The following is a 25,015-nucleotide window of genomic DNA, read 5'->3' as shown; positions in this document are numbered from 1 at the left end:
TTTCATTGAGACATGATTGAAACAGCCTCCCTGGGACACTGCTCAGCCTTACCCCATGGCCTTGCTGGGCCCTGTTTTGCTGCTTGGGGCTCAGATGAGGAGCTGGGGATGCAGAAGTGAGTTTCTGTCCATCCCCACAAGCAGCCTCCACACTCTCCCTGGAGAGAAAGTGCCTCCCTTGTGTGGATGTGATGCCAGGTGGGATTGGGGAGCCCAGTCCATCCTGTGGTGCCTGTAGCAATATTTGCTGTCCAGAGATGAGGGAGGAGCAGTCAGGGGGTGTTCTCATCTCCTAGATCTTCTTGGGAATGGGGAAGGGCTTGTGATGGTTCTATATGGGAGATAAGTGGCTTCAGAGTAGCAGCTTCTCTGCTTTCCCACAGTGGGGTACCAGGCAGCTGGAGGTGGAGCTGGCTGTGGTGGAGCTGGCTGGTGGGGTCATCTCTGACCTCAAGCCAAAGCTGGTCCCATGGGGATGTGCCTCTTTCCTGGAGCGTGGCCTGTCTGGTGTCTGCCCCAGAGGTGGGATACGGGCACAGGGAGCCTGTGAACAGGCCAGACCTCCTCTTTCCCTATCCCAGACCTCTCTGTCCTGCCTGGCCCTTCTCTCTGGGGCTCTTTGTTCTCCAGAGCAGGTAAAGGGCAATGCGAGACTGTATTCTCTTGGGTCTTGGTGGCTGTAGCCATGGTGTGGAGGGCCTGCTGACAGAGGCAGCTGCAGGGGTGGGAGCTGGCTGATCATGCCGCAGCCCGGTGATACCCGTGGGTCAGGAGCAGGGCCAAACCCTGGCCAGACAGCTGTGTTAGAGCAGAGCCAGATGCTTTGCTGTGGGATCATTGTCCCCTTTACCTGTGCAGCTGCTTTTGGGGTCCAGGCAGTGGGGCTGGCCTTTCCCAGTCATGTCTGATGCGTTAAAAATGGGGTTGTGCCTAGCAACCCCCCAGGAATAGCCCAGAAACCGCCACCACGAGGTGTTCACCCCAGCACCAGCCTCCACCAGCACCGCAAGGCTATTGTGCATCCATCGCCTGCCTGTGCCCCGCTTGGTCCCAGCAATGCTCTTACAGTCGGTGCCCTCAGTCCAGTGCTGAGGCTTGCCCAGCTCCTGGGGCAGCACATTTGGGGTCTGCAGCTGCTGGCACCGTGTCTGTCCCCTCCCAGGCCTTTCCTCTGCCTTTCAGCCTCAGCAAACCGGGGTTTTGGGAAGACCTGACAGTGATTGTTGGGGTTGGAGCCTTGAAAAGACCAGGGGGAGACAGCAGGGCACTTTGCATCCTCTGTCTTCGATGCTCGGTTGTTATCCCTGCAGTTTGTATTCTGTAAAACTTGGTATATTTCTGTGCAAGACCAAAAGGTATTTATTAAAAAACCCTCACTGTCCAAGTGGCACAGGGTGGCGTTTTTCCACAGGGAATGTGGAGGTTCAACACCAACCTGAAGCTCCAGCCCCTGCTGCTCACTTGCTTGCCTACAGTGGGATGGGGGAGAGGATCAGAAAAGTGGCTTCAGACACTGTTTAACAGGTAAAGCAAAAGCTATGCACACATGGGCAGGCAGGGGAGCCATCCCCAGGACAGCGGGGCTCTGTATCATGTAATGGTTACTTGGGAGGACAAATGCCATCACTCTGAACATCCCTCCTTCTACCCCCAGCACAGGGGGATGTCTAACTAGGCACAGCTAGATTTCCATCTTGTGGGGTGCTGGGGCTGACATCTTGGAGGTGATGGAGGCAATGGCACCAATTCTTCCCCCCGCCAGCACAGTCCCTAGCGAGGAGGGGATCAGATCCGTGTACTGTGGGGCTGGTACACCCCCCCCCCCCCCCAACTCCAACAGGAGCCTCTGCCTTCCCTGGGCTGTGGTTGAGAGCTGGAGGGTGTCCTGTGAGCTATGACCATCCGGTAGGTGAAGTGTGGAAGGATTTCCTAAAGTCTTTGCAAGGATTTAGGTGCACAAGTTGTCCTGCTGTTCCTCTGTGTGCTCCTAAACCTCTTAGATAATCCCCTTTAAATAGCAAGACTGGGGCAGCGTGGGATTTATTTTAAGCCCTTTCAAGACCAGATTTTACGGTCAGGTCTTGGACTCTGTCCCCATTCAGAAGTGTTTAAAACTGTCGTTCATCCCAAACGGATCATTTTATCGCTGCAGACTCCACTGAGCGGCAGGAGAGATTAGCTCTGCCCCAGCTCCCTGCTCGCATGGCCGCTGCCTCCGTGCTGTGCCTGCATTGGGGCGCCAGGAGGAGCCGCGCTGAGCCCTCCCCTGGAAGCGTTTGGGCTGCCTGGGGACAAGGGAGGGGGATCGAGCTCTGGGTCCGCTTCTATCCCGGGTGTTTCCCCGTGTCAGGAGCATCTCTGCGCTCCCGCAGCCCCCGTGCTGCCCCCGGCAGGGCTCCGCGCTGATGACCGGTGATTACCGGCGGCGGCTTTAAGCGCGGCGGGAGGGCGGGTCGTTGGGTGCCCCGGTGACACCGGCCCCGGCTCCGCCCCGGCTGGCGGTGCCGCTGCGGCTGTTTACAGGGCCCAAAGTTGCTCTGGACGGCAAGGGAAGCGTCCAAGTAAGTGTGTCCGCTCCCCGCCCGTGCGAACCGCCCCGGGGCTCAGGAACCGACGGGCTCTGCTGCCGCTCCCCGGCCCGACGGGACGGTGTCCCCCGCAGGGGGCCCATGGAGCACCCCGGCCCCGCTCCCACCCCGCGGTGCTCAGAGCCGGGTGTCGTGCTCGGATCCCCCCAACCCTTCACCCCATGGCGCTTCCCTAAGCCGAGGCCCGGGGCTGCTGAGGGGTCACCCCGGCTCTGCGTAGCCGGACCCCAGCGGGTGACAGAAGCCATTCCGCTGCCTGTCACTGCTCTCTGTCGTGACAAGGTACAGCCCCAAGGCAAAGAGCAGACCCGCGGGCGGTGTCGGCGCCTTTAGCAGGGAGCTGCGCGCCCCAGCGCCCCATTCTGAGCGGTGCGGGGGGTGCTGGAGCAGGCTGGGATCCCCTCCTGCCCCGTACGGAGCTGCGGAGGGACGAAGAGAGGGCGGTTGTGGGGTTTCCCCTCCCCAGGGCAGGTTTTCCTGACTTGCAGGGCTTAAACCTACTCACGGGCTTAGTGAGCCGGAAATTCCCTGTCGCTGCGAATACAAGTGCCAAAGCAGAGCCTGAGAAGGAGTCTTCTATTGGCAAGGGAAGGGAGGTTGCTTGGCAATAGCTAGGAAAAGCCCTAAAGAAAGTTAAAGGAGGAAATCCAGCCACTTAAGCATTTTGTTCTTATGGGTTTTGACAGCTGATCTCTTTTTTTTTCCTTAATAGCTTAGTCTCTCAGAACCTGCTTCTCACTCCCCTCCCTTTGCTCTTTGGGAGCTGCAGCAGTTTCATAGGTGATTAGAACATGAACCGATGTGCCCTCTCCAGATTTATGGTTATTAATATCTGCTGGCTTCCCAGAGAGCAGCCTGAGAGAGCAGCATAGAGCATTCGCTCCTCTAAAGCACCAAAAATGTGAAGGAGGGACCCTGTGGTCTCCACAGCTGTGGGGCTGGGTTTCTGATACAGGTTTCTCCTGTGGGACTGACTCTGCCTTGGGACCATACAGGACTTACTGCCCTGCTCCTGAGTGGAGGCTTCCCATTTTATCTGAGCTTCTGGGGAGAAGCAGGGTGTGTGTGTATTGTGACACTCAGGAGCTGGTGTCACCCGTGCCAGGATGGGGGCTCGGCATGGTGGTGGAGGACCTGCAGGGCAGCCAGGGGCTGCTGTGCCCCTGCACAGCCTGTTTCCAGCAGCAGCCCTGGGTCAGAGCTGGTCAGGTGAGGATCTGATCTTGGCTCTGTGTGGCTGGAAGCAGGAAATTGCCCTAGCTAATTTCTGTCTCTTCAATGAGAAGGTTTTTAATGACAGAGGAGGAGAAAGCAGGGTGAGGCAGGTGCTGGTTACAGCTGCCGTGGAGCTGGTTCTGCCACCCTCATGTGCCTGGAGTTACAGGGAACAGGATCATGGCTTGGGTACTGTTTCTGCTGCGGTCCTTTGGGCGTTGTTGCTACAACCGAGGGATTTCCCTCTGCTCCTCTCCCCTGGGTGACATCCTGAGGCAGGAAAGGGGGTCCAAAGCACCCCGAGAAGCATCAGCGAGGGTGACAGTGGGTAGTCCTAGCTGGTGCTGCTGCGAGCAGCCTGGTGGGCTGGAAATACAGCATCGGAAACCTGGCTGCTAAATGTAGTCCCTGGATCATGAGCAGAGAAGGCAGGGACCCTGCTTGCACACCTCTTCCCATTTCTCTTCCTTGAGAAAAGGAAAACTCTGTTCTCTGTCTGGAGACAGCCCCTCTTACGATGGAGATTCTGACCTGGCAGCAGAGGGTGCCCTTTCTGGGCACAGTGAGCTCAAAGGGGGCAGCAGCAATGAGGGTGCAGGGGTCTCTGCATGCAAGTGGCGCATCTGGGGCAGCGCTGAGGTCTGGCTGCTTCAGCAGCCCTCACTTGTTGAGGTTTTCTCCTCAGCTGCAGCTTGTTGAGGAGGTATGGAGAGCTGGGAGCCAGGAAGGTGCTTGTGGGGGCTGTGTCCCTCCTTGGTGCCAGTCCCCTCCTGGAAGAGAGTGAAGCTGGCGCTGGCCTGGGGATGCTGGTGTGCTCCTCTCCTTCCTCTGTGGGAGGATGGTTCAGCATCTGGAAGCTGTGCTTGGGGCCAAACCCATCTTGTTCAGCTTGGTGCAGGTCACTCAAGGAGATGGGTGGGGAATGGGGGACACTGCAGCCAGTGTGTGTGTGGAGGAGTTCGAGTGCTCAGGTTTTCTTGGGATAACCTGGAATCTTGCCACCAAAATGTGTTTTGTTTATAGGAAACCTCATTTTTTTTCCTTGAAGGTGTGTGAACACAGAAATGTGCTCCCAGCCCTCCAAATAACTTTACTTCTGGATGTGTGTTTTTTCCCCACTAGTTTTTTAGGCTATACTGAGCTGCTTTCAGGTGTGCTGAACTATTGCCCTTTCCTTGCAATCAGTGGAGGCAATAGGCACTAAACTCACGCTTTGCTCCCCTTTCTTACCCTGCCAGACAGGAATTCCACCTGCAGCAGCAGCTCTGCATCCTTGCTCCCACCAGTGGGGCTTCGTGGGACACCCTGTTCTTTGGGGCAGCTCTGACAGTGTGAGTTGTTTCTCCTTGTATTTTAGGTGTCTTACAGCACGTGTGTGGGTGCCAGTTTGGAAGAGTTCTTGCCACCACTTCTGCTCAGCTCTCTCTTCCTCTGTGTGAAACCCCAGGGTGCTCAAGCAAGCTGAGGGCATCAGAAAAGATGTGGCTGTTTTGGGGACCGGACCCGAACCGCATCCGCTGTGACGTGCCCTTCACGGAAGCCATCAGCCAAAGGATGCAGGTTCCCAGCAGACTGAGGGTAGCAGACAGCTTCAGCCCTGTGGATGAGGAGCCAGTGACGGAGGAGGTGTCCCCTTCCCTTCGGATGCACATCCCTGATAGGATTTCTCTTGCAGGTGATGTCCTGGGTTGATTTTTGGGGTGGTTGAAGGTTGATGGAGCACTACAACATCCTAGGGAGTAGGATCCCTTTATAAAGCCCCCAGTGGTTTGCTTTTCAAGAGGAGAGGACAGGGGTGGACATGGCAGTCAGTTTTCTTCTCAAAGGAAGGACAGGATGGTGGAGAGATGCTTGGGCAGAGGTGGCCAAAGGTGAGCAACAGAAGGCAGGAGGTGTCTTAGTTTCAAAAGAGGAGCAAAATGTGGAGCATCTCCTTCCACATCTCTTCCTCACTTCTCTGCCCTCGTGGCCTTTGGTAGGCTCCCTGCTTTGGGATGCAGGGACATGTGGCCCTGTCTCATTGAAAAACAGCTCCAAGCCCTCACTTTCCTGGAGCAGTGTGGCTGGTGGCTTTCCAGTCCCTGCCTCTCCAGGCTGTCCTGCTGCTCACATCTGCAGGACATGTTTTTTAATGTACTCCTATATGGGTGGATCCCTCTTCTCCCCTGTCCTGAGATCATTCCAGTTGGTTTAATCCTTCCCTTTCTCCTCTCTAGATACACCAGATGCCAGTTTGAGGCCCATGCTGCTGACCCCGCAAAAGGAGGTTCCCTCCGTCATGGTGCACATGGAATCTGCACAGCCCTGCCATGGGGATGCCCCTTACCTGCACATCACCAGCAGATCGAGCTCCCAGAAGCGCAAGCGATCGGTACCGCATTGAGGGCGGATGGGGCTGCCGTGGTGGGAAGGGGCAGCAATCCCAGAGCTGGGTTTTCCCAGAGGTCTGGTATCAGTCCAAGCCAGAATCCATCTTCCAGAGTGCGACCTCTTCCTCCAGGGCCCTAGGAATAAGGGTGTAGGGTTGGTGGGATCGCTTTGTGTCCCATCAGCAGCGCACACCTGCGTGCTGGGACACTGATTCAGCCACATCTCCTACTGAATTTTGTGAGCAGGAGATAGGCTGAGTACAGGGCCCCACAACGGCCTCCTGCTACTTTTAAAGTCCCTTTTCAACCCTGTTTCTCCTGGGTGAAGTGCAAGAGGAGCTGTTTCATCATTGCAGCGTACAGGGCTCTGGTGGAAGAGCTAAAAGCAGATCTTGACCTTGTGCAAAACGAAGGAGAGGTCCTTGACATGGGCAGGCAAAGGCTTGGTTTGGCTGCTGGAGCTGCTTTTTCAAGTGCTTGCACCTCCCTGAGATTCAAGAGCTGTTGCTGCATGCGTTAAGCTCTGGATTTCTGATCCCAGTAGAGATCAGATTTGCAGACTCCTCGCTGGTGACCCTTGCTCTGCACTGAGCATGGCTCCCCACCACCAGGTTTGGGGCTCGTGTCATGCTCCCCGCACTGAGTGCTTGATGTGTTTGATGCCAACAGGGCCACCACAACAGCAAGTCACGGCGGGAGAAGACCTCAAGTGACGGTGCCCTGCTGGCCGTGCACAGCCCGGGCCAGCACCGTGAGCGGTGAGCATGAACCCGGAGCCGCCTGGGGCGGGTGGGATCAGCATCTCCTGTCCCCAGTGCTGCTTTGATGCTCCCTGGTGTCAGTGCCCTGAGCTGGGGGGTATCCAGGTCAGGGCAAGGCAATGCCTAGCAAGTCCTCCTCTTGTGTGAGAGGAACATGGCTTTGGTGTCAGGTTCATACCAGGCAGTGCTGAGGCATCTGTGTGGATCCCCAGGGTGATGAGCTCTCTGCTGAGATGCACATGGGAGAGCTGTCGGTCCTTGTCTGGCCATTGCATCAGGAGCTGCCTGCTCTTCCTTGTCCGCATCTCTCTGGCTCTGCCCATCTTTCTCTCAGTGCTTTGTAACATGTTCTCCTGTTCCAGCACCAGAATGGCAAAGTGCTGGGGGCTATGGGCAGGTGACCACTGGAAAATGAGGCACTAGGGCTTATGGGCTTCCACAAGGGTTGTTGGAACTTGTGGCACCTTGCAGATAGAGTGGGCTAGGAGGACACTTGCTTTTCAGCTCTTTGAGTGTAGCTTGTGAGAAGCAGCACGGTGACAGCGATCCTCTGCTCATGGCCTTGGGCTCCAGAGACTGTCTAGTGGAGAACTTGCCTCCAGTTAATCGCAGAGCAGAGCTACCTTTCCCCCTATGGTCCAGGGCTGTTCTGGGTGGCAGGAGAGCTGCTTTCTGCACTCACCGTGAGAGCAGCTGGTGAAGGTCTGGTTATCACACAGCCATGGTTGGTTTCGGAGCAGTCAGGGGCCTGCCTCTGAGCATGGGGGCTACTGGAGGGTTTCTCCTATTGGTTATATGGGGGTCAGGGTGAGGATGGTATTGCCCAGAGATGCTTGGAGGTGCTGAAGGGCACTGCGAAATGCCAGGCTGTGCCTGTGCTGGACAAGGCCAGTCAACAACAGGCGTGATTCTGTGTGCACCCCAGGCTGGACCCATGCCCCCTGCCCATGCGCAGTGCCCCGTTCCCCCTCCTCACGGGGTCGGGCAGGATCTACTCCATGCAGAACATCTTCCAGACCATGTACCTCCTGGGCCAGATGCTCTTCTACCGGCTCCGGAGCTCCCTGCAAGACCCAATGCCACCCAGGTGACTGGCTCCTCTTGAGCCACCTCGCTGCATTCTAAGGACTCTCCTTTGCCTCGCTAAGCTATGTTACAGGCTCTGTAAAGCTCAGACTGCACGGCGCAGGAGCAGGACGGTCCTGCCTGGCTGCTCCTTCTCACCTGTCCTGTCTGCCAGCTCCGGGTGCCTGGCCCAGGAGCATTGGGTGCAGCCAGGCACTGCTAACCCAGCCCAGCCTGTGCCTTCTGCTTACCTTAACACCAGTGCCCCGAGTGACCAAACGCTGCCTGGGACACTGCTGGGATTTCAGCCTCCCTGCACTGCCAGGCAGGTGCCAATTTTACTGCATGCCTTGGTGGAGAGAAATGTGTGAAGGGGATTGAAATCCAGAATGGCCCGATTTTAGGTCCTGCCCCGAGACACCCTCTCCTGAAGGCTGCCGGCACCCTTGGCTGTATCTTGGTCACTCGTAATTACCCTTTTCCACTAACTGGCTGCACTGCGTTACTTATCCCATAGCTGGTGCCTCTGGCTGGGTGCAGTATGCCTGTGTGCTCACTGCAGGAGGTATGTAGTGACCTCAATCTCTCTGGGTGTGCTGGAGCAACTGAGTCCACGACACTTTTACCTCTGCAAGAGCAGTACATTTTAACATGTTCAAAGATGTCATTGAAGCCTTAGGGTGTCCCCACTGCTCTGAGGCTGCTCAGCACCGGGAGGAGCATCAAGCTGCTTCTAATTCTCCTTGAGCAAAGCTTCGGGGCAGAAAAGGAAGAGAGTGAGCATCCATCATCAGTGGCACCCCAGCCTTCCCTCCCCAGCTGGTGTGGAGGTGCAGGCAGAGATGCTGGAGGATGCTTCGTGTTGTCCCTGATTTAGCCACAGCAGGCTGACTGTCTTTGGAATGAAGTCAGAACATGCCAACAGATCTGGTTAGTGGCTATGTAACACCTTCTCCTTCCTCCCATCAGCAGCAGGGGAGGTTTAGGCCATAGTACCATGGTAGCAGTAGGTTGCGGAGCTGCTGCAATGCAGTGGGGTGGGTGCCAGGCCTCTCCCCAGGTCTCCAGCTCCCTTTAAAGCTAGCCACCTTGACACGCCTCTTTGTGGTACTTTGCATCATTTCAGAGGCACCCAGTATCTCTTTGGTTCGACAGCTTTATGCCTCTGCAGCACTGAGGTGACTTGTTTATCCTGAGGTTTTAGTAAAGAAAAGCCTGGTGTTGGATACAGAATAGAGCATTTACCTGACAGTGACCTCTTGAAGGGGGTGAGTCACTAGAAGGTAATTTCTAGCCTCCACTCCGAAGGTTGTTCACCTGGATCAGCTGGGACTTTCAGTCAAAAGCTGCAGTAAGTGTCCTTTGTGAATGGCTCTGTGCTGGGGGAAATTGGATTTCCTTTCTGTCGTGACTTTCATTTTGCACTGCAGTTACATTACATGGAAGTATTATCTCACAAATGTATTTTCAGACAGATTCACTGAATCTCCACATGCTGTCCTGGCCTGTCTTCAGTGAGATCAACATCGTGTTGTGAACAGGAATAGATACCCTCTCTTCCCTGAGGAGCTGTGTTAGACGCGCAGTAACCTGTATGGTACCAGCAAGTGCTTGTGCCCATTGGTGTGCAGGGGGGAGTTCTGATTGCAGAAGAGCTGATGTAGGGCTAGCCCCTGAGGATAGGGACAACAGACTGAACATGAAATCCTGATTTTTCTCACTGTGGATCTACTTAATTTAGTGGCTGGGTCTCCAGAGGATGCCCTGGAGATGTGTAGTCTGCATTGCCTCTGCCAGTGCAGCGGCTAATGCCAGTGGTGGCCTCTGGTTCCAGGAATGGAAGGAAGTGGTGTGTGCTCTGGTTGCTCATTTATGTTTCAAGCTGCAGGTAAAATTTGCTATAGGGGCAAAAAGTGATGCTTTATTTTTGTCAGAGGAGTGGGGAGAGTGAGTTTGTGGTACCTGGAGGTACTAGAGAGGAACAAATCCTTGTCTTGGCAAACATGGGACCATTTCCTGCTGGTTGATGCACTTGCTCACATAGTTGTCCCCAGTTGATGGCCACTTCCCACCAGTGGAATCCTCGCCTGCTGATGTATATGAGATCATCCTTCCATTTCAGCATTGGCCCTGTGATACGTATTTACCTGACTGGCTCTAAAGATGGTTTATACAGCCCTCAATGAATTCCTCTGACTGTGAGGATGGATGCTTGGTAAATATGTTTCCTCTCTGTTGAACCTCTAAGGAAATCCAAGCATGTGTTTTCCCTGTTGTGTGTCATGTGTTGTGATCACTATGGGGTGCATGGTGGAGGGGTCTACTTATGCATGATGGGGGCTCAGAAGAGATGAGGAGGTGCTATGCAGGTGCTGTTTCCTGTCTCCTGATGCTGCATCCAGACAGCACATCCCAGGCATGCTGCCTGCATGGCTCCCCGCAGCAGTGCCATGCATGGGGGAAGGCACCTCTCCAGCAGTGTTTGTCCCTCTGCATCTCTGCTTTTCTTCCCCAGCTCCCAGGAGGCTGGTCTAGCCCCAGAGAGTGCCTTGGAGGAGGCTGGAATGACTGAGATGGCAGCAATGAGAAAGCAGGTGAGCTGGGGGTGAAGGGCTGGGAAGATTTCCTGGGAAAGCCACTGAAGGTGAGTGAGGAGGCTCTGGGGGTCCATTGCTCAGTCCTGATGGGCTGGTGTTGCCAGTTAGTCCCAGCTGATGCTGCTAATGGAGAGGCAGGGGAGGACTTACACGTGTGCTGCCCCATCAACCTCCAGCCCTGAGGGAGCTGTAAGGCTGCAAGAGACAGCCAGATCCCTCTGTCTGCTGGTAGTAAAGGGCTCAGATACTCTTCTGATGGGCAGGATCTTGGCTCAGGAGCTAAGGATCTCTGCTAGTTCTCCCACACAAAGACGGCTGCTGCTTTGGCAAAGGAGGACCTGAAGGAGATGGCAGTTCCCACCCCTCCATCTGTTGCTGTCCCACAGCTCTGGAGTGCTCCAGTGTCCTGCGCAGGTCTGGCAGCATCCCCACTGCTTCCCTTGCAGCTGACGAGGATCTCGAGCAGGGTGCGGGTGCTGGAGGAGCAGTGCAAGGCCTCGCAGCAGAAGGAGATCCTGGTCTACTCCGTGCTCATCTCTGCCTGCCTCATCAACACGTGGCTCTGGATGAGGAGATGATTCCCTGTGCCCTGACCTCTCCTGCCCGGCGCTGGCAGGGTGGCTGAGGGTGGAGCAAGGATCCCTGCTCATGTACTTGCAGTCAGTAAACCTGTGAAGCCATATGTTTCCTCTGACCTTGACCTGCTTTTTTCACTGTAGGCCCTTGAGGATCTGTGTCCTTTAGACCCTGAGGACAATGAAGATGCCATCCCTCTCCCATGCTCTAGCGTCAGAGGTGGGTGAGGGAAGCATGAGGCTGGACCTTGTGCCACAGCAGCTGGAGATGGGTGTTGGGGAGAGGTGGGGTACTATAGCACAACAGGCATAGTCCCAGGGCTGGGCTGTGGCTGCAACTGCAGATGCTCTCTGTACCCTAGCAACCACCTTGTATGTTTGATGGGGTCAGTGCTCCTGTGGGAAGCTGCTGTGAAGAGCCCAGGTCTTGTCGCTGACACAGGAGGTGTGTGTGTCCTGCACGGAGCAATGGAAGACCCTCTGGTCCTCCTCCTGTCTGCCAGAGGAGATGCAAACCCAAGGCACTGTTTGTGGACACGAGGTCCTGTAACAGTCCTAAATGCTGGTGGGCCCAGTCCCCTGATTCAGTCCCAGCTTGGATAACCCAGTTCTGACCCCATGGAAGTCCTCAGCCAACTGCTGGGGTCTGTTCCTTGTCTTGCACTCCAAAACCTGCGGAGTGGTTGAGTGTATCTAAACTGCTGGTGGGTTTTCTCTTCCTTGTGCCACTGCTCTTTGGTGGAGGTTTACTGCCAGGTCTCCCATCCCATAGCCCCTGCTCCAGGAGGTACAGAGCTGAAGGAGACAGCAGTTCCCATCCCTGCTGCTCTGCAACCCTCTTCTCGGCTCCTGTCCTGCTGGAAGCACTTCAGCGGCGTGTTTGCAAACATTCAAATCCAAAGTGACTGTAAGAGCGTTGCTGAGGTCTGGGCTTATCCTGCAGCTTGGCTCTTTCCCAGGGAGATTTAAATGGGAAACCTCCCCGTGGTGACTCTCTGGATTATGAGACCTCGTACCAACAGTGATAGCACCAGACAGGCCATGGAAAATTGCCCATTTGGGCAGCAGTAGATCTTTGTTAGGTTGCCAATGCCAGAGGGCAGGATTGCTCCAGGTCTGCTGCCAAGCTGTAACTTCAGTGATGGTGCATGAACATAGGTGAGGGGAATCCTTGGCCTGGATGCTCTTTAGCCAAAACCAAGGCCAGCTCAAAAGCTTTGCCATTTCTTTCCTTCTGCGGAGTTCAGTAACGCTTGGAACTGAGGTGACTTTGAGATGCTTTCGGGGGTTCACCCAGCACACCTGCTGGAGCTGTGCCTGCAGGCTCTGGGGCAGGCTTTGGCACCTCTCTGTTCCACCTATCAGTAATTGTAGCTGCACCTGCAGGTCACCCAGGTGTCCCAATAACTTATTCACAGGCATGAATGCTTGGGTGTTTTCTGCCTGCATCCATGGCTGTAAATCTGGACACTGACTAATAAGTAGCTGTCCTAATGTAATTGCAGCTCTGAACCTGTGGCTGAGAGCTGAGCACTAAGATATATTGCAAATGAGCGCCAGGATAGTGTGGTGTGGTTCCTATGGCTTGTGGCTCAGGGTTGTGGTGAGGGTTACCAGGGGACCTTACACAGTGGGTCTGTATAAGGGGCTGCTGCTGAGGAAGGGAGGTGAACAGTTTGCCTGGTTTCTCTTCTCGGAGGGGTTTGGAAGAAGCTTGTGTTGGGTTTCCTTTAAGCTGTATTTTAGGATGAGAAGGGCTGACCCTTTTGGGGACACGACACCTTCAAAGTGAGGATTGAAGGTATTTGGGAGAGACATGATCAAACTGTATGTGTTCTCAAAGGCAGGTTAGAGGGGATACAATACGACTTTTATGTGAGGTTTAAATCCGGAAACACTGACCCATAAAATGCACATATTAATAAAGACCGTGTGTTCTGGATGTGTTGGGGTGTGATGGCTTTATGGATTTCCTTTCTCTCTTCCCTGCCTTCTCCTCCCAGCTCTGCCTTGTCCCAGGGCAGCACACGTGGCAGTGCTGGCTGTCTCCTGGGGTCACTGCCACAGAGATGTGCATGGCAAATAATGTGTCTTGTGCACCATGGGGCTCGAGGGAGCAGCTCCTGGAGCTGCTTTTGAAGGCAGCAGCAGGCAGAGAGCAGAAGGAGAGGTGAAAGCGGGGACATGTGCCACTGGCAGTGCTCCTGGTCTGTGGTCCCCAGTGCTGAGGACAGGAGCAGGGTGATGTGCCCCTTGCTGCTGGGTGCTCACCCCACCAAGGCTGCAGAACATCCCTTTCTACCTTCAGGCTCCCTGCTGCCCGGGTGTTCAGTGAGATCAGAACAAGTGGAATTAAAGGCTTTGAAGGAAAATAAAAGGTAAACCTTTGATAGCAAAGGGACTCCCGGTGCTGGTGCTTTCAGATCAGCCTCACACAGGGTGCGGGACTCTATGCACACAGCAGGGGCTGATTAGGCAAGAGACAGGTGAAAATTAACCTCTTCCTTACTGCCTTGAGGATGCAACTTCTTTGCTAACTGGCTATGCTATAAGAATGGTTTTGTGAAGAAAATACAGAGGCAGAAACTGGTGAAAGAAGCATTTCGTGATCACCTTCAAACACTGCGGCTGTCTTCGCTGGGACTCCGGAGCAGCACATTTGGTCCCTGAGCGCAAGGAGAGGTAAATGGATGGGAGGGTGTTAAAACGTGTCTACTTCTGCAGATCTTCCATCAGAGCAGTAGCTGTAGCACAGCCTGTGAAGCAGGGAAATGGAATCACAGGATTGTTAGGGCTGGAAGGGGCCTCTGGAGATCATCTAGTCCACTTCTTCCCTAGGGAGCAGAAGCAGGCAGCCCAGGACACAATCTTGTTGCAGTCCCTTGTGTGCAGGACCTGGGGGTGGGCTGGCTCTGCCTGTCCCTGGGTGAGTAGTAATGCTTCCCTAAGATTTGCTGGGGACTCAGGAGCCACTGGACCCAGACCTGCTCAGGATGGCTGCAATCTCCTGCTGGGCTCTGCCCTGAGAGATGTCTGGGGTCCCTTCTGCCACTGAGGAAGTGACAGGGGGAGAAAGAGACGCATGGGTAGGGAAATGGAGCATCCCTGATCAGCACATTTCCCTCCTCCCCTTTCATCCCCCAGACACAAAGGCTGGCTGCTATTAACAGCTCTGAAGTGCACCTTGGTGCTCAGGATGTTGAGGATGCTCAGGGGATGGGTGTGCTGCAGTGACGATCACCTGAATGTGCATCCTGCAGTGCTGCTCTTCTGCTTGGCCAGGGAGAAGAGCAGGAGTGCACAACTCTGCTTTCCTGGCTTGGCTTTGCAGCTCAACACTCGTTTGTGGAAGGCTTCAGGGGACACCAGGCTCGTAAGTGGACAGTGGTGGCCTCTCAGCAGAGGCTTCACTGTGCCTAGGGATGTGTGACTGCCTGTGCGTGTGGTGGGGATGGAGCCTTTGTGCGTGTTGGCAGAGGTGTACAAGGCATTGCCTTCCCCAAGCAGAGCCTCTGCTGTGCAGGCATGAGTGCGTGGTCTCCAGGACCCTGCCTTATCCTTGCAATAGAGGTATAACGGGTGTGCTGTGCGCCCAAGGAGGAGCAGGTGGAGTGGGAATACATGGTCTGGGTAGGGCTGGGCAATGCCTGTGTGCCTTTGGATTTATGTATCTGCAGATCTGTGTTTCTGTGAGGTACTTTGGCACTGTGTGGTCTATAGTAGGGCACAGCAGAGCAGTGAGGGCTGTGCGTGGTGCTGGGGCTGAGCAAGCCCTGTGGGCAGCTCTCACTTATTAGAGACAGACCCTGGTGAAATTCCACTGCTCCACAGCAGCCCCTGCATGTTAATGTGGGGTCTTCTCTGCTGCTCTCTGAAGCCAGGTGGTAGCTCCTGCCAGCAGGAACCTCAGCAAGACTCTCTTTAAATAGCAAACCTTAATGTCCAATGCAGGGCAGAGATATGTGGTGATGAGAGATAGGGCTCTCTGGGCAAGACACCAGCAGGTTCCCGTGCCCTGGGGAAGGAGAGCACTTGCTCAGGTGCAAACAACCTTGTACACAAAGTCATGCATGACAGCATCTCCCTGCCAGGCCTGGCCTTGTGCTTGCACCCCTTATGAGTCTATTTTCTCATCCTTGGGCAGGCAGTGGGGCTGAGAGCCATAGGCTCGTTGTCATGCCATGACTCACTGGGGATGCTGTTGCCCCAGCAATGGCTGAGGAGCCAGCAGCATCTTTGATGGGGTGATGTGAGATCTCTTGGGGAGGGTGAAATGCTCTGCAAGGCAACACAGCATCAGCAAGGGCTGGGGGTGGAAAACACCCCGCGGGGTTTGACCCTCTCTTCCTATGCTGCGTTCAAACCACATGAGGTGTCCTGCACGGCTGCTCCTTGTGCCTGTCTTCTGCTCTATGCAGGTCTCTGGGGCAGGGTTTGTGCCTATGGTCTCTTCACATGGAGGATGATGGCCAAGAATAACGGTCTGCAGAGCTCACCGGCCAACCACCACCCCTGCCCACCCGGGCAAGCCCGAGTGGAGGGGACAGGGCTCACCACGAGGTCAGGCTGGTCCCTGGTGGGGTTGGGGGAGGCAGGGCTGGGGAGGGTCAGCTCTGTGTGTGGCTGAGACCTGGCACGGGCAGGGCTGGGATGCCCAACCTGCTTCCTCCCATTCACCTGGCTGTGGGTGGGTGCCATGATGGCACAGTGTGACTGAGATCCCTCTCTTTTCCTGCTGCAGGACCTGCTCAACCCCGGCTGACACCTCAGAGCTGCAGAGAGGAACTCCCTCGAATGGAGGGGAGCAGCCGCCTGCCTCTGCCTTCCAAGGCAGGAGAACCTTGGCCAGGTACCTGCGTGTGAGCCTGAGCCTTCTGTACCTGGCTTTGACCCTGGGGTCAGCATCCCCTCCTGCTATATGGCATTCAGTGGCTGCAGGGACCAGCATCTGTGAATGGTGCCATGGAGAGAGCTTCAGGAGGGAATGGTTTCATCACATTTGTGTGCCTGGGGGCTTCTTTCAGTTGCAGGCAGCCTCACTCTGTCCCATCACCCATGCTTTCCTCATGCCCCTGCGGGAATGGCAGCAGGACTGGGGAAGGAGCCATGGGACTCTGCCAGGGTGAGCCCTCTTGCTCATATTCTTGGTTCCACACCACAGAATCATAGAATAGTTAGAGTTGGAAAGAACCTTGAGATCATCAAGTTCCAACCCTTCTGCTGTGTCAGCCCCCTGCAGAACTATGAAGCAGTTCTGGATGGGAATATCAGATTTTCGAGGAAGCCCCTTGCTTTTAAATTGCCCTCTTCCTCCTTTTGTTGTTTCTTTATTACTAGCTCCCAGCTCTCTGGGTTAATGCCCTCCTTTTCTGCATGAACTAAGATGGACGCTTGAGGCTCCTGCACTGGCTCCCCCATCAGCTCCCCTGACATTTCAGCTGCCGACAGCATCCCGCAGCTCAGCCCCTGCTGCAGGAGGACCTGCACCAGGGAGCACCGAGTGCAGCCCTGCCCATCGTGCACCTTTCCCTCACCAGACCAGTGCAGGCACTCTCTGCACCCCGAGCTCTGCACTGCAGCCTCCCCTCTCACCGGCTCTGTCTGGTGCCGACGCTGCCACCGCCGGAGCAGAGCTCCCGGAGCGGGCTCTCAGGCTGGCGCTCCCCATCCCCTGCCCGAGAGCCGCGCCCCGCATCCCCGGGCCGGGCCGCTCTCCGCAGCGGGGCTCTGGCTCCTGGACAAGTCCTGTCCCCCGGGGGCTCCCCCCTCTCAGAAGTGAGGCTCGTGGGCCATGAGCTTCCCCTCGCCGTGGTGCTGAAGGCTCCTCTGGAGCTGCTGCCCTCAGGAAATGACCAAATGAGCATCACTGCAAGGGAGGAGAAAGGAAACATTGGGGTTTAGAGGGACCTGTGAGCGTTTTCGTCTCGGCTGTAACCACTCTGCTGGTTCTGAAGCCTTCTCCTCGCTCTCTTTCCTCTTTCCCTCATCCAGGATAGTCCGGCTGGTGATGGTGCTGAGGGACTGGGCCAGCAGGAGCTTGCACGAGGAGCAGCAAAAGCCAGACCCCTTCCTTGAGCGCTTCCAGGGCACCGAGTTCCAGGCAGCGGCTGCCAGAATCGCCAGTGACCTACAGGATGAGGAGACCGAGGAGGGAAACAAGAAGTAGGGTTGCTTTCCTGTGGCCACAGCCGTCCTTGGCTTGAGACAGCCATGCAGTGATGGTTGATGGATGGGGATGGGGATGGAAAAGGGAGTGGTAGGATGCAGTAGTAGGAAGGGTCCTCCCTGCCCTCTCTGGCCAGCCTGGCACATAGGACCTGGTAGTCTGTCCCTGTGGAAAAGACCTGGACTGTACCTTGCCTATGTGGCCTTCTCTTCCCTGGTGCATGCCCTGGTGGGAAGCACACGTTGCATGGCTTGTGACAGCTAGCAGAGCTCCCCATTTCCAGAGCAGTTCAACACTAGGGTTGGTGTTTAGAGCCAGCCCTGGGTCTGTGAGGAGACATACCTTCAGCTTTTGTGCATATGGGGAGCTGGGGACAAGGCAAGGGATGTGGGATCTCCATACAGGAGACCACAGCAAGCACGAACACATGGGGTTTGCCAGTCTCATCATCTGCAGGATGAAGGGAGTGTGTTTGCTGCCCTGGCCTCCCCAGGAGCAGATGCTGTGACGGCAGCTTTGTGAAAAGGCTCTTTCAAATCCAGCCCTTTCATCTCCTCAGCTCTCATTCCTGGTGCAAAGCTATAACCTGGCTTTTCTTCTGCTGGCTGATTAAAGGGCAAAGCTCATGGACTCCTCTGTACCCTGCCATTATCCGTGGTAATTAAAACACCAAGAAGCAATTGTTTTCTGTAGGAGAAAAAGATCTGAGCCTTGTATCCGGGCCTTTACTGGGCATGGAAATTGTTCTGCCCTGTGAGGTTAAGGGGAGATTGTTAATTATCAGAGGGAGATGAAGCATGCCCTGAAAGGGCTCTTGGTGCCATTGGACTCCTGAGGACATGGTGGTAACTTCTGCTGTTTTCTGGTCCACAGCTCCACAGGCAAGTACCATAGGGCAAGTAACCACAGGTAACGCTGAATGTGAGCTGCTGTGTCCCACAGCCATGGGAGACTCCATGGTTGCAAAGCCTTAAGGAAGAGGCAGATTCCCTCTTCCTGGGCTAACCCAGAGCTCTGGTTTCCACATGGCATGGGCAGCGCTGGTGATTTAAAGCTGGAATTACCATTATCAGCATTGTTATTGAGGTTATTAGTGCTTGTGGGTGTCACAACAGAAGTGTCTGGCTACGGGTGTCAGTGCTTCCAGTGTGCTGGGGACCAGGAAATCCCTATCTCAAAACCCATTAAAGTGGCTCTTTCTGAGCAAAAGATAAGCACTTCTAATGGGGAAGCTGGACTGCAAGCTTGTCTGTGCTGTATCCAGAGGGAGTGTGAAGGACTGCTGCTGGGTTTGTGCTGAGTGCTGCTCCCCATGTTCCGGGCACTGTGAGTGCTGCCGCCTGTGCCGCTGGGGAAGGAGACTTCAATGCAGAGGTTTTGCTTTTGAAGCTGTCAGAAGCAATGGGGTGGGCATGGGGAATCTGTTGGCAAGTGGGTTGTTTTTTTTCCTATCGCTGGAGGGAGTTTTCCATGTTCAAAAGTGGGAAAGGAGGGAGGGGAAAGAGTTTTGCCCTACCAGGCTGCAGCCACTGAGCTTATCTGCCCAGCTGCAGAGTTTCTCTTCCCCCCAGCTTCTCCAGTGAGATCTGGCTACCGGAGCACACACAGCTAATCTCAGAGTCCCAAGATGAGCAGGATCAAACACTTGGGAGCAGTTCAAAGGCTGGACCAGGACTGAGCAGGCTGCAGGCAGGCAGCTACAAGCAGCATGGTGATGGCAGCATTGCAATGCCAGCTGCCCTGGGTTGCTGCTCTGGGGCTTGGGCATCTCTTGGTGCTCTCACTGATCTGCAGAACACTTTCCTTCCTGCTCTAATTGATCTTCTTTTAAGATCTGCTAATTGATCTTCTTTTAAGATCTGTCTGGCATGGATCCATACCTCATCTGGGAGAGGTAATGTCATGTAACAAGAAGTTTTCTGATCATCCTCTTCCACACATCTGTTTCTGGCTTTGATACTGTGGTGCTGGGTGTATGTAGGCTGCCGGCTCTGCCTTAATGTCCTACAGTTTCCTCTTCTGGTACATTAGTGAGCCCAGTTTTAGGGATAAAGAAGCTTAAACAGTGCTGGACATTTTTACTCAGCACTGCTGGGATTGTTTTTATCTTACAGACTGACACTCAAGCTGCAGCTATGTTTTAAACCAGTCCAGTGCAAGGGTTAAAAGATGGTTCCTTCCAACCCTATTTTCTGTATTTAGCCCTTTATTTATACATTGCCAGCTCTGGTTTCTCTCTGGTTCCAGGAAGAAATGGCAGATCTTTGTGGTGGACCCTGCAGGGGACTGGTATTACTGCTGGCTGGCTGTCATTGCAGTTCCTGTCCTCTATAACTGGTGCTTGCTCGTAGCCAGGTGAGTTGGGAGGTTGTAGGCTCCCTCTCTCCTCTATTCCTCCTGTTCACCTGGTTGTCATTGCTCAGCTGGTATCAGACAAATGACACTGGTGGTGCTGGGGCAGGTATGAACCTAAAGGAAAGGGATCCCCTGCTATCTCTGTGACTTCTATGGTTCAGAGGCAGAGCATCCATCCTCTGGCCCTGGTTGGAAAGGACCATGATTTTGGGGTAAAGCTGTAAGGTATATCTGGGAGGTGGTTTCAAGACATTGCTTCACCTACGTGAAGAGAGGACAGGGTTTTCAGAGAAGGGGGTTTTAATTTCTAGGAGAAGAGGGGCAAATGGCCAAGCTCTGTTGCAGGGTTAGGAGCCTCAGAATCAGCCTATGCATCTGTAATAACTGGAGATGATATGGAGATTTGTTGGTCTCACCACCCTAATTTATGACCTTCCTCCAGGGCTTGCTTCAATGACCTGCAAGAGACCTATGTTGTCCTCTGGCTGGTGTTAGACTACGTCTCGGACTCTATCTACATTGGGGACATAGTGATCCGCCTGCGCACAGGTAAGCAGAAACAGAACCCTTGCTTGTGAGTGCTCCTAAAAGTGGAGATGATCTGCCAGGGAGAGACCTAATCTACAGCTCCATTAGAGGGAGGGTTTTGTCTCCCTTGGCACTCACTAATAGGAAGCAGTCTCCACAGAAAGAATCTAATGAGAAAAATCTGAGAAACGGAGTCAGTTTCAGAGTGAAAGATTAATCATCCCAGCTTCCAGCTTCACCTTTGAATAATTGTACCAGATTACCTGCGTTGCTATTAGTGTTCGGGCATAGTTGAAGGTCTGCATCTCTGATTTTGCATCAGTTCAGCTAATGAATTATCTACATGAGAAAATGGTAGAATTTAGTGTTCTCAGAACGTGGCAGGTAGCTGTACATTTCTGTTAGAACTGTAATAATTCATGACCTGGAGGATGGAAACCTTAGTGTCCCCATTTCTTTGTAGCAACAAACTAAATCCCTAAGTGGTATCTTTAGGTGGCTTTTGCCAGATGAAGTGTAACAAAAGCTTGTAAATGGAGTAGGTCAGGTGGAAATGGTAGTATTTGCATGACCCTGTGCATACATGTGCATGTCATCCCATAAAATGTTTCTCAAAAACACAAACCCTGCAGTAGAGTTGAACATTAGCCAAGATAATTCTGTCATGTGCTTGTCCATTAGGTTTCTTGGAACAGGGGCTCCTGGTTAAGGACACGAAGAAGTTACGGGATAACTACATCTATACCTTACAGTTCAAGCTGGATGTTCTCTCCATCCTGCCCACAGACCTGGTGTACTTCACTGTGGGATTGCACTGCCCTGAGTTGCGTTTCAACAGGCTGCTCCGCTTCTCCCGCATGTTTGAGTTCTTCAATAGGACCGAGACCAGAACCAGCCACCCCAACATCTTCCGCATCAGCAACTTGGTTCTTTACATCCTGGTCATCATCCACTGGAATGCATGCATATATTATGCCATCTCCAAGGCCATAGGGCTTGGAAAGGACAGCTGGGTCTATCCCAACATCACAGACCCTGAATACAGTAATCTGACCCTGGGGTACGTCTACTGTCTCTACTGGTCTACCTTGACTTTGACTACTATTGGAGAGACTCCTCCGCCTGTGACTGATGAAGAATACCTCTTTGTGATCTTTGATTTCCTCATCGGTGTCCTCATCTTTGCCACCATTGTGGGGAATGTGGGATCCATGATATCTAACATGAATGCCACTAGGGCAGAGTTCCAGGCAAAAGTTGATGCTATCAAACACTACATGCAGTTCCACAAGGTGAGCAGAGACATGGAAACCAAAGTCATCAAGTGGTTTGACTATGTGTGGACCAACAAGAAAGCAGTAGACGAACGGGAAGTCCTCAAGAATCTCCCTGATAAGTTAAGGGCAGAGATTGCCATCAACGTTCACCTGGAGACACTGAAGAAGGTGAGGATATTCCAGAACTGTGAGGCAGATCTACTGGTGGAGCTGGTGCTGAAGCTTCGCCCTCAGGTGTTCAGCCCAGGGGATTACATTTGCCGGAAAGGTGACATTGGGAAAGAGATGTATATCATCAAGGAGGGGAAGCTGGCTGTGGTGGGAGATGATGGAACGACACAGTATGCTTTGCTCACTGCAGGAAGCTGCTTTGGTGAGATCAGCATCCTCAACATTAAAGGCAGCAAAATGGGCAACAGGCGCACAGCCAACATCCGTAGCTTGGGATACTCTGATCTCTTCTGCTTGTCAAAGGAAGATCTTATGGAAGCAGTCACAGAGTATCCTGATGCCAAAAGGATCTTGGAGGAGCGTGGTCGGGAGATACTGATCAAGGAAGGGCTGCTGGATGAGACGGCTACAGAAGAAAGCACGGAAGGGAAGAGCATGGAGGAGAGGCTGGACAGTCTGGCCTTGAACTTGGACACACTGCACACACGCTTTGGCCGGGTCCTGACAGAGTACAATGATGCCCAGAAGAAACTCAAGCAGCGCATCACTGTTCTGGAGTCCAAGATGAGGCAGCAGGATCTGGAGGACTTCTCTGATAGCTCAGACAGTCTGCTTGAGGATGAGGTGAAAGCTTTACTTGGTGGGACACCATGAGGAGGTGCAGAGGTCAGCTGGGTGATATCTGGCCTTCTGCTGAGACAGTGTTTGCTATTTCACAATGCAGATCCTAAGGCTGCCTTGCCAGGGACTTCCCTCAGGTCCTTAGCATTGCTGCTGCCACTGCCTTGATGGCAGCTCCTGAGATGGCCCCAAATGAGGTGATTGTCCTAGCTCCTCCTCTGGCCTGTCGCTTTTCATCTGAGACCTGGGACTTGGATCGCTAAAAAGAGGAGAATGGCTAGTGCCACTGCTAACATTTCCTTCCAGCTTCTGCAGGAGGTCTATGCCCATCACATCTTCTTCCTCCTATTTGCCTTAGTAGAAGGTGGGACGTGAAGGTTGCATGGAGGGGTACCTGGAAAAGTTTACCTCCCATGTATGTTGTGGTGAAGGTCAAATCACCCTGAAATTAGAATTTGGGGTAAGATAAAAAGTTTTTTATCATCTCTAAATTAAATTGTAGGGTTTCTGGTTTGTTTTTTTTTTTTGGTTGGTTAGTTTTTTGGTTTTTTTTAATTACTGAGATGATTTTGGTTGCAGACGAGGTGGTTTCTGCTCTGCCTTTTCTCACAGCACCAAGAGCCCTGGCTCGCAGCTGTCCCTTTTCCTGTGATTTATGGACCCCGATCTTGCGGCTCGTTCTTTGCCTGCTCCGTTCGGCGCATTCCCCCCTCCAGCATCCCCTGGGGAGCCGAGCCGAGCTGCCGCCCCGAGCAGCCGCTGTCGCCTTGCTAGTGCGGCGCGGCCGCCAGCAGGGGGTGCTGTGAGCCGCCGAACCGCCGCGCCTGCAGCCGCCGAGCCCGGAGCCGCAGGGGATGGCGGCGGCCGCAGCAGCCGGACCCTCGCTGGGTACCTGGGTTCGCGTCCCGCTGCGATGCCAAGCGCCGGGCACGGGAACCTGGAGTGATTCCCGATGGAGCCGGAGCTCCCTGCAGGGAGAGTGCTCAGGCATTGGAACAGGCTGGCCAGGGCAGTGCTGGAGTCACCGTCCCTGGAAGCGTTCACAAACCATACAGATGAGGCCCGCAGTGCCATGGGGCAGTGGGGGCCTTGGCAGTCCTGGGGTAACGGTTGGACTAATGATCTTAAAGGTCTTTTCCAACCTGGTTGTTTCTATGATTCTCAGTTCCCTTTTGCCTGCCCCATGCACCTAATCCGTGCCCCTCTCGCTTGAGAGCCTGGGGGCTTTGCATCTCTGCTGCTGCTGCGGAGCAGGGCTGGCCAGGGCATGCAGCCAGCCTGGGGCAGCGGGTGCCTGTGATCCCGCCTGGCCCGGGGACAGGGAAACTCCTGCCTCCGGGCTGGGGACCTGGCAGTTTAGGGGATATTCAGGCTTATTCCAGGGGAAAAACCCAAAAGGAAGCAACCCCCCTCGCTCCCCCACTTCTAATCCCGGATAATAATCCACACGGGAAATTGTAAACCTTCAGACAAATTACCCCAGAGGGTGGCTTTGTGAATGCAGAGCAGATCCTGCTTGTTTCCTCGCGGCGACAAGCCAGGAAATCAGAGACTGATGAACCACTTGACAGGCCTGCTAATGAAATTAGCAGCAGCTCCATGGCTCTTTGGGTGCACAGGACAGGCAGATGTTGGAGTGGAGCACACAGCTGCACTCAGTTCCCAGCAGGGTGGACATGGGGCACATCAGATACAGCTTTGGCTGCTGCTCATTTTACAGATGGTTTCGGTAGGTACCTATCCCCCCATAGCCTCTCCTGGAGATGGGGAGCAGTGGGCTGCTTAAGGCTGCTCATCAGGGCTGACATCCAGGAGGAAAAGCTGAGGGTGCCCAGTGTAAGGGTCTGCTCAGCACCTTGCAGAGGCTTGCCCATGCACAGCGACACATTAAACTGTTTTATCTGTGTATTACCGGTCGTTTCCTTCTTTTAGGTCTCTCCCATTGCAAAATATAATGCCCCATACCACAGAGGCTTTCTCAACTGTGTGATGTGGGTGGGAGACATCAAATATAGATGAAACATATTGAGGTCAGACCGGGGGGAAATGTATGTGCCTCAGCAGGGTTCCAGTGCCATCCATTCCATTCCAGTGCCATCGAACCAGAGCTGCAGAAAAAAGGCTGGGATTCTCAGGTGTACCAGCCATGAATGTGTTATGTGGAACTGGGTTTCCCTCCCCTCTGAGCATCGCTTCTAGGAATGAAATCATCATTGCTGGATGATAGCCAGAAAAAGCTCTCATCCGCCTTTGGGAAACGTAAGTACCCAGTTCACAGCTGGGGGGAATGGAGAGACGTGCCAGGGCGCAGCAGTGATAACCCCTGCCTCCCTCCTGCCTGCTTCTTGCTTTTCTTAAGAGGTTCATGAAGAAGCCACTTTGGTGACTGTGAGCAAGCCCCTCTTCTCCTTAGGCAGAGGGCAGCAGGGCTGAGACTGCAGCACAGGAGAGCATCTGCCTTTGCCCCTTCGCCAGAGCTAATTTAGGTCAGCAGGCTGAAGGCAGGGTTCGTATGGGGTTTGACCACTGGATTGCAGAGTGGGCCTGGCTTTGAGCCCAGAGTCTGGCATGAAGCCTGCAGCTTCTGTGTCTTGCACCACAGCCCTGGTGGGAGGGTCTGTTGTGCAGGCAGTGCTGGGGAAAGGTGTGGGACACAGGGCTGTGAGGATGGTTGGCTCACGACTCACTGCGATACCTGATGGCTGTGGGTCTGGTGTGTGGCGTGAG

The 25,015-nt window shown here is 54.2% G+C and overlaps 2 protein-coding genes across 4 annotated transcripts; both read left to right on the top strand.

Moving 5' to 3' along the window:
• Positions 1-2,677: 2,677 nt before the first annotated feature.
• On the top strand, positions 2,678-11,275 carry FATE1 (fetal and adult testis expressed 1). The gene is made up of 7 exons (XM_057398458.1): positions 2,678-2,870; positions 5,251-5,478; positions 6,020-6,174; positions 6,842-6,930; positions 7,859-8,020; positions 10,514-10,592; positions 11,042-11,275. The coding sequence occupies exons 2-7, from the start codon at positions 5,283-5,285 to the stop codon at positions 11,171-11,173; spliced, it is 813 nt and encodes a 270-aa protein (XP_057254441.1). The 5' UTR covers positions 2,678-2,870; positions 5,251-5,282; the 3' UTR covers positions 11,174-11,275.
• Positions 11,276-14,976: 3,701 nt separating this feature from the next.
• Positions 14,977-22,517, top strand: CNGA2 (cyclic nucleotide gated channel subunit alpha 2). Of its 3 annotated transcripts, XM_057398455.1 has the most exons (6): positions 14,977-15,730; positions 15,912-16,019; positions 17,162-17,332; positions 19,584-19,691; positions 20,134-20,240; positions 20,901-22,517. In XM_057398455.1, the coding sequence occupies exons 1-6, from the start codon at positions 15,444-15,446 to the stop codon at positions 22,319-22,321; spliced, it is 2,202 nt and encodes a 733-aa protein (XP_057254438.1). In that variant the 5' UTR covers positions 14,977-15,443; the 3' UTR covers positions 22,322-22,517. The 3 variants fall into 3 exon arrangements, with proteins under 3 accessions (XP_057254438.1, XP_057254439.1, XP_057254440.1); XM_057398456.1 differs by lacking the exons at positions 14,977-15,730; positions 15,912-16,019 and adding an exon at positions 16,998-17,079; XM_057398457.1 differs by lacking the exons at positions 14,977-15,730; positions 15,912-16,019 and adding an exon at positions 17,896-17,993 and having other exon boundaries at positions 17,232-17,332.
• Positions 22,518-25,015: the final 2,498 nt, after the last annotated feature.

This window comes from Pezoporus wallicus, unplaced genomic scaffold (assembly GCF_028554395.1).
Source record: "Pezoporus wallicus isolate ANWC-B61680 ecotype Strahan unplaced genomic scaffold, APGP_CSIRO_Pwel_v1 contig_10431, whole genome shotgun sequence".
Classification (NCBI taxonomy): domain Eukaryota; kingdom Metazoa; phylum Chordata; class Aves; order Psittaciformes; family Psittacidae; genus Pezoporus; species Pezoporus wallicus.
This window is presented reverse-complemented; position numbering and strand designations above follow the sequence as displayed.

Bases quoted from the DNA above. Each gene is read 5' to 3' on its own strand.
- FATE1 (XM_057398458.1), top strand. From the start codon at position 5,283: ATGTGGCTGTTTTGGGGACCGGACCCGAACCGCATCCGCTGTGACGTG. The intron at 5,479-6,019 runs GTGATGTCCTGG...TCTCCTCTCTAG, and splicing joins TGATAGGATTTCTCTTGCAG to ATACACCAGATGCCAGTTTG. The intron at 6,175-6,841 runs GTACCGCATTGA...TGATGCCAACAG, and splicing joins CCCAGAAGCGCAAGCGATCG to GGCCACCACAACAGCAAGTC.
- CNGA2 (XM_057398455.1), top strand. From the start codon at position 15,444: ATGCTCTGCAAGGCAACACAGCATCAGCAAGGGCTGGGGGTGGAAAAC. The intron at 15,731-15,911 runs GTCAGGCTGGTC...TTCCTGCTGCAG, and splicing joins GGGACAGGGCTCACCACGAG to GACCTGCTCAACCCCGGCTG. The intron at 17,333-19,583 runs GTAGGGTTGCTT...CTCTGGTTCCAG, and splicing joins ACCGAGGAGGGAAACAAGAA to GAAGAAATGGCAGATCTTTG.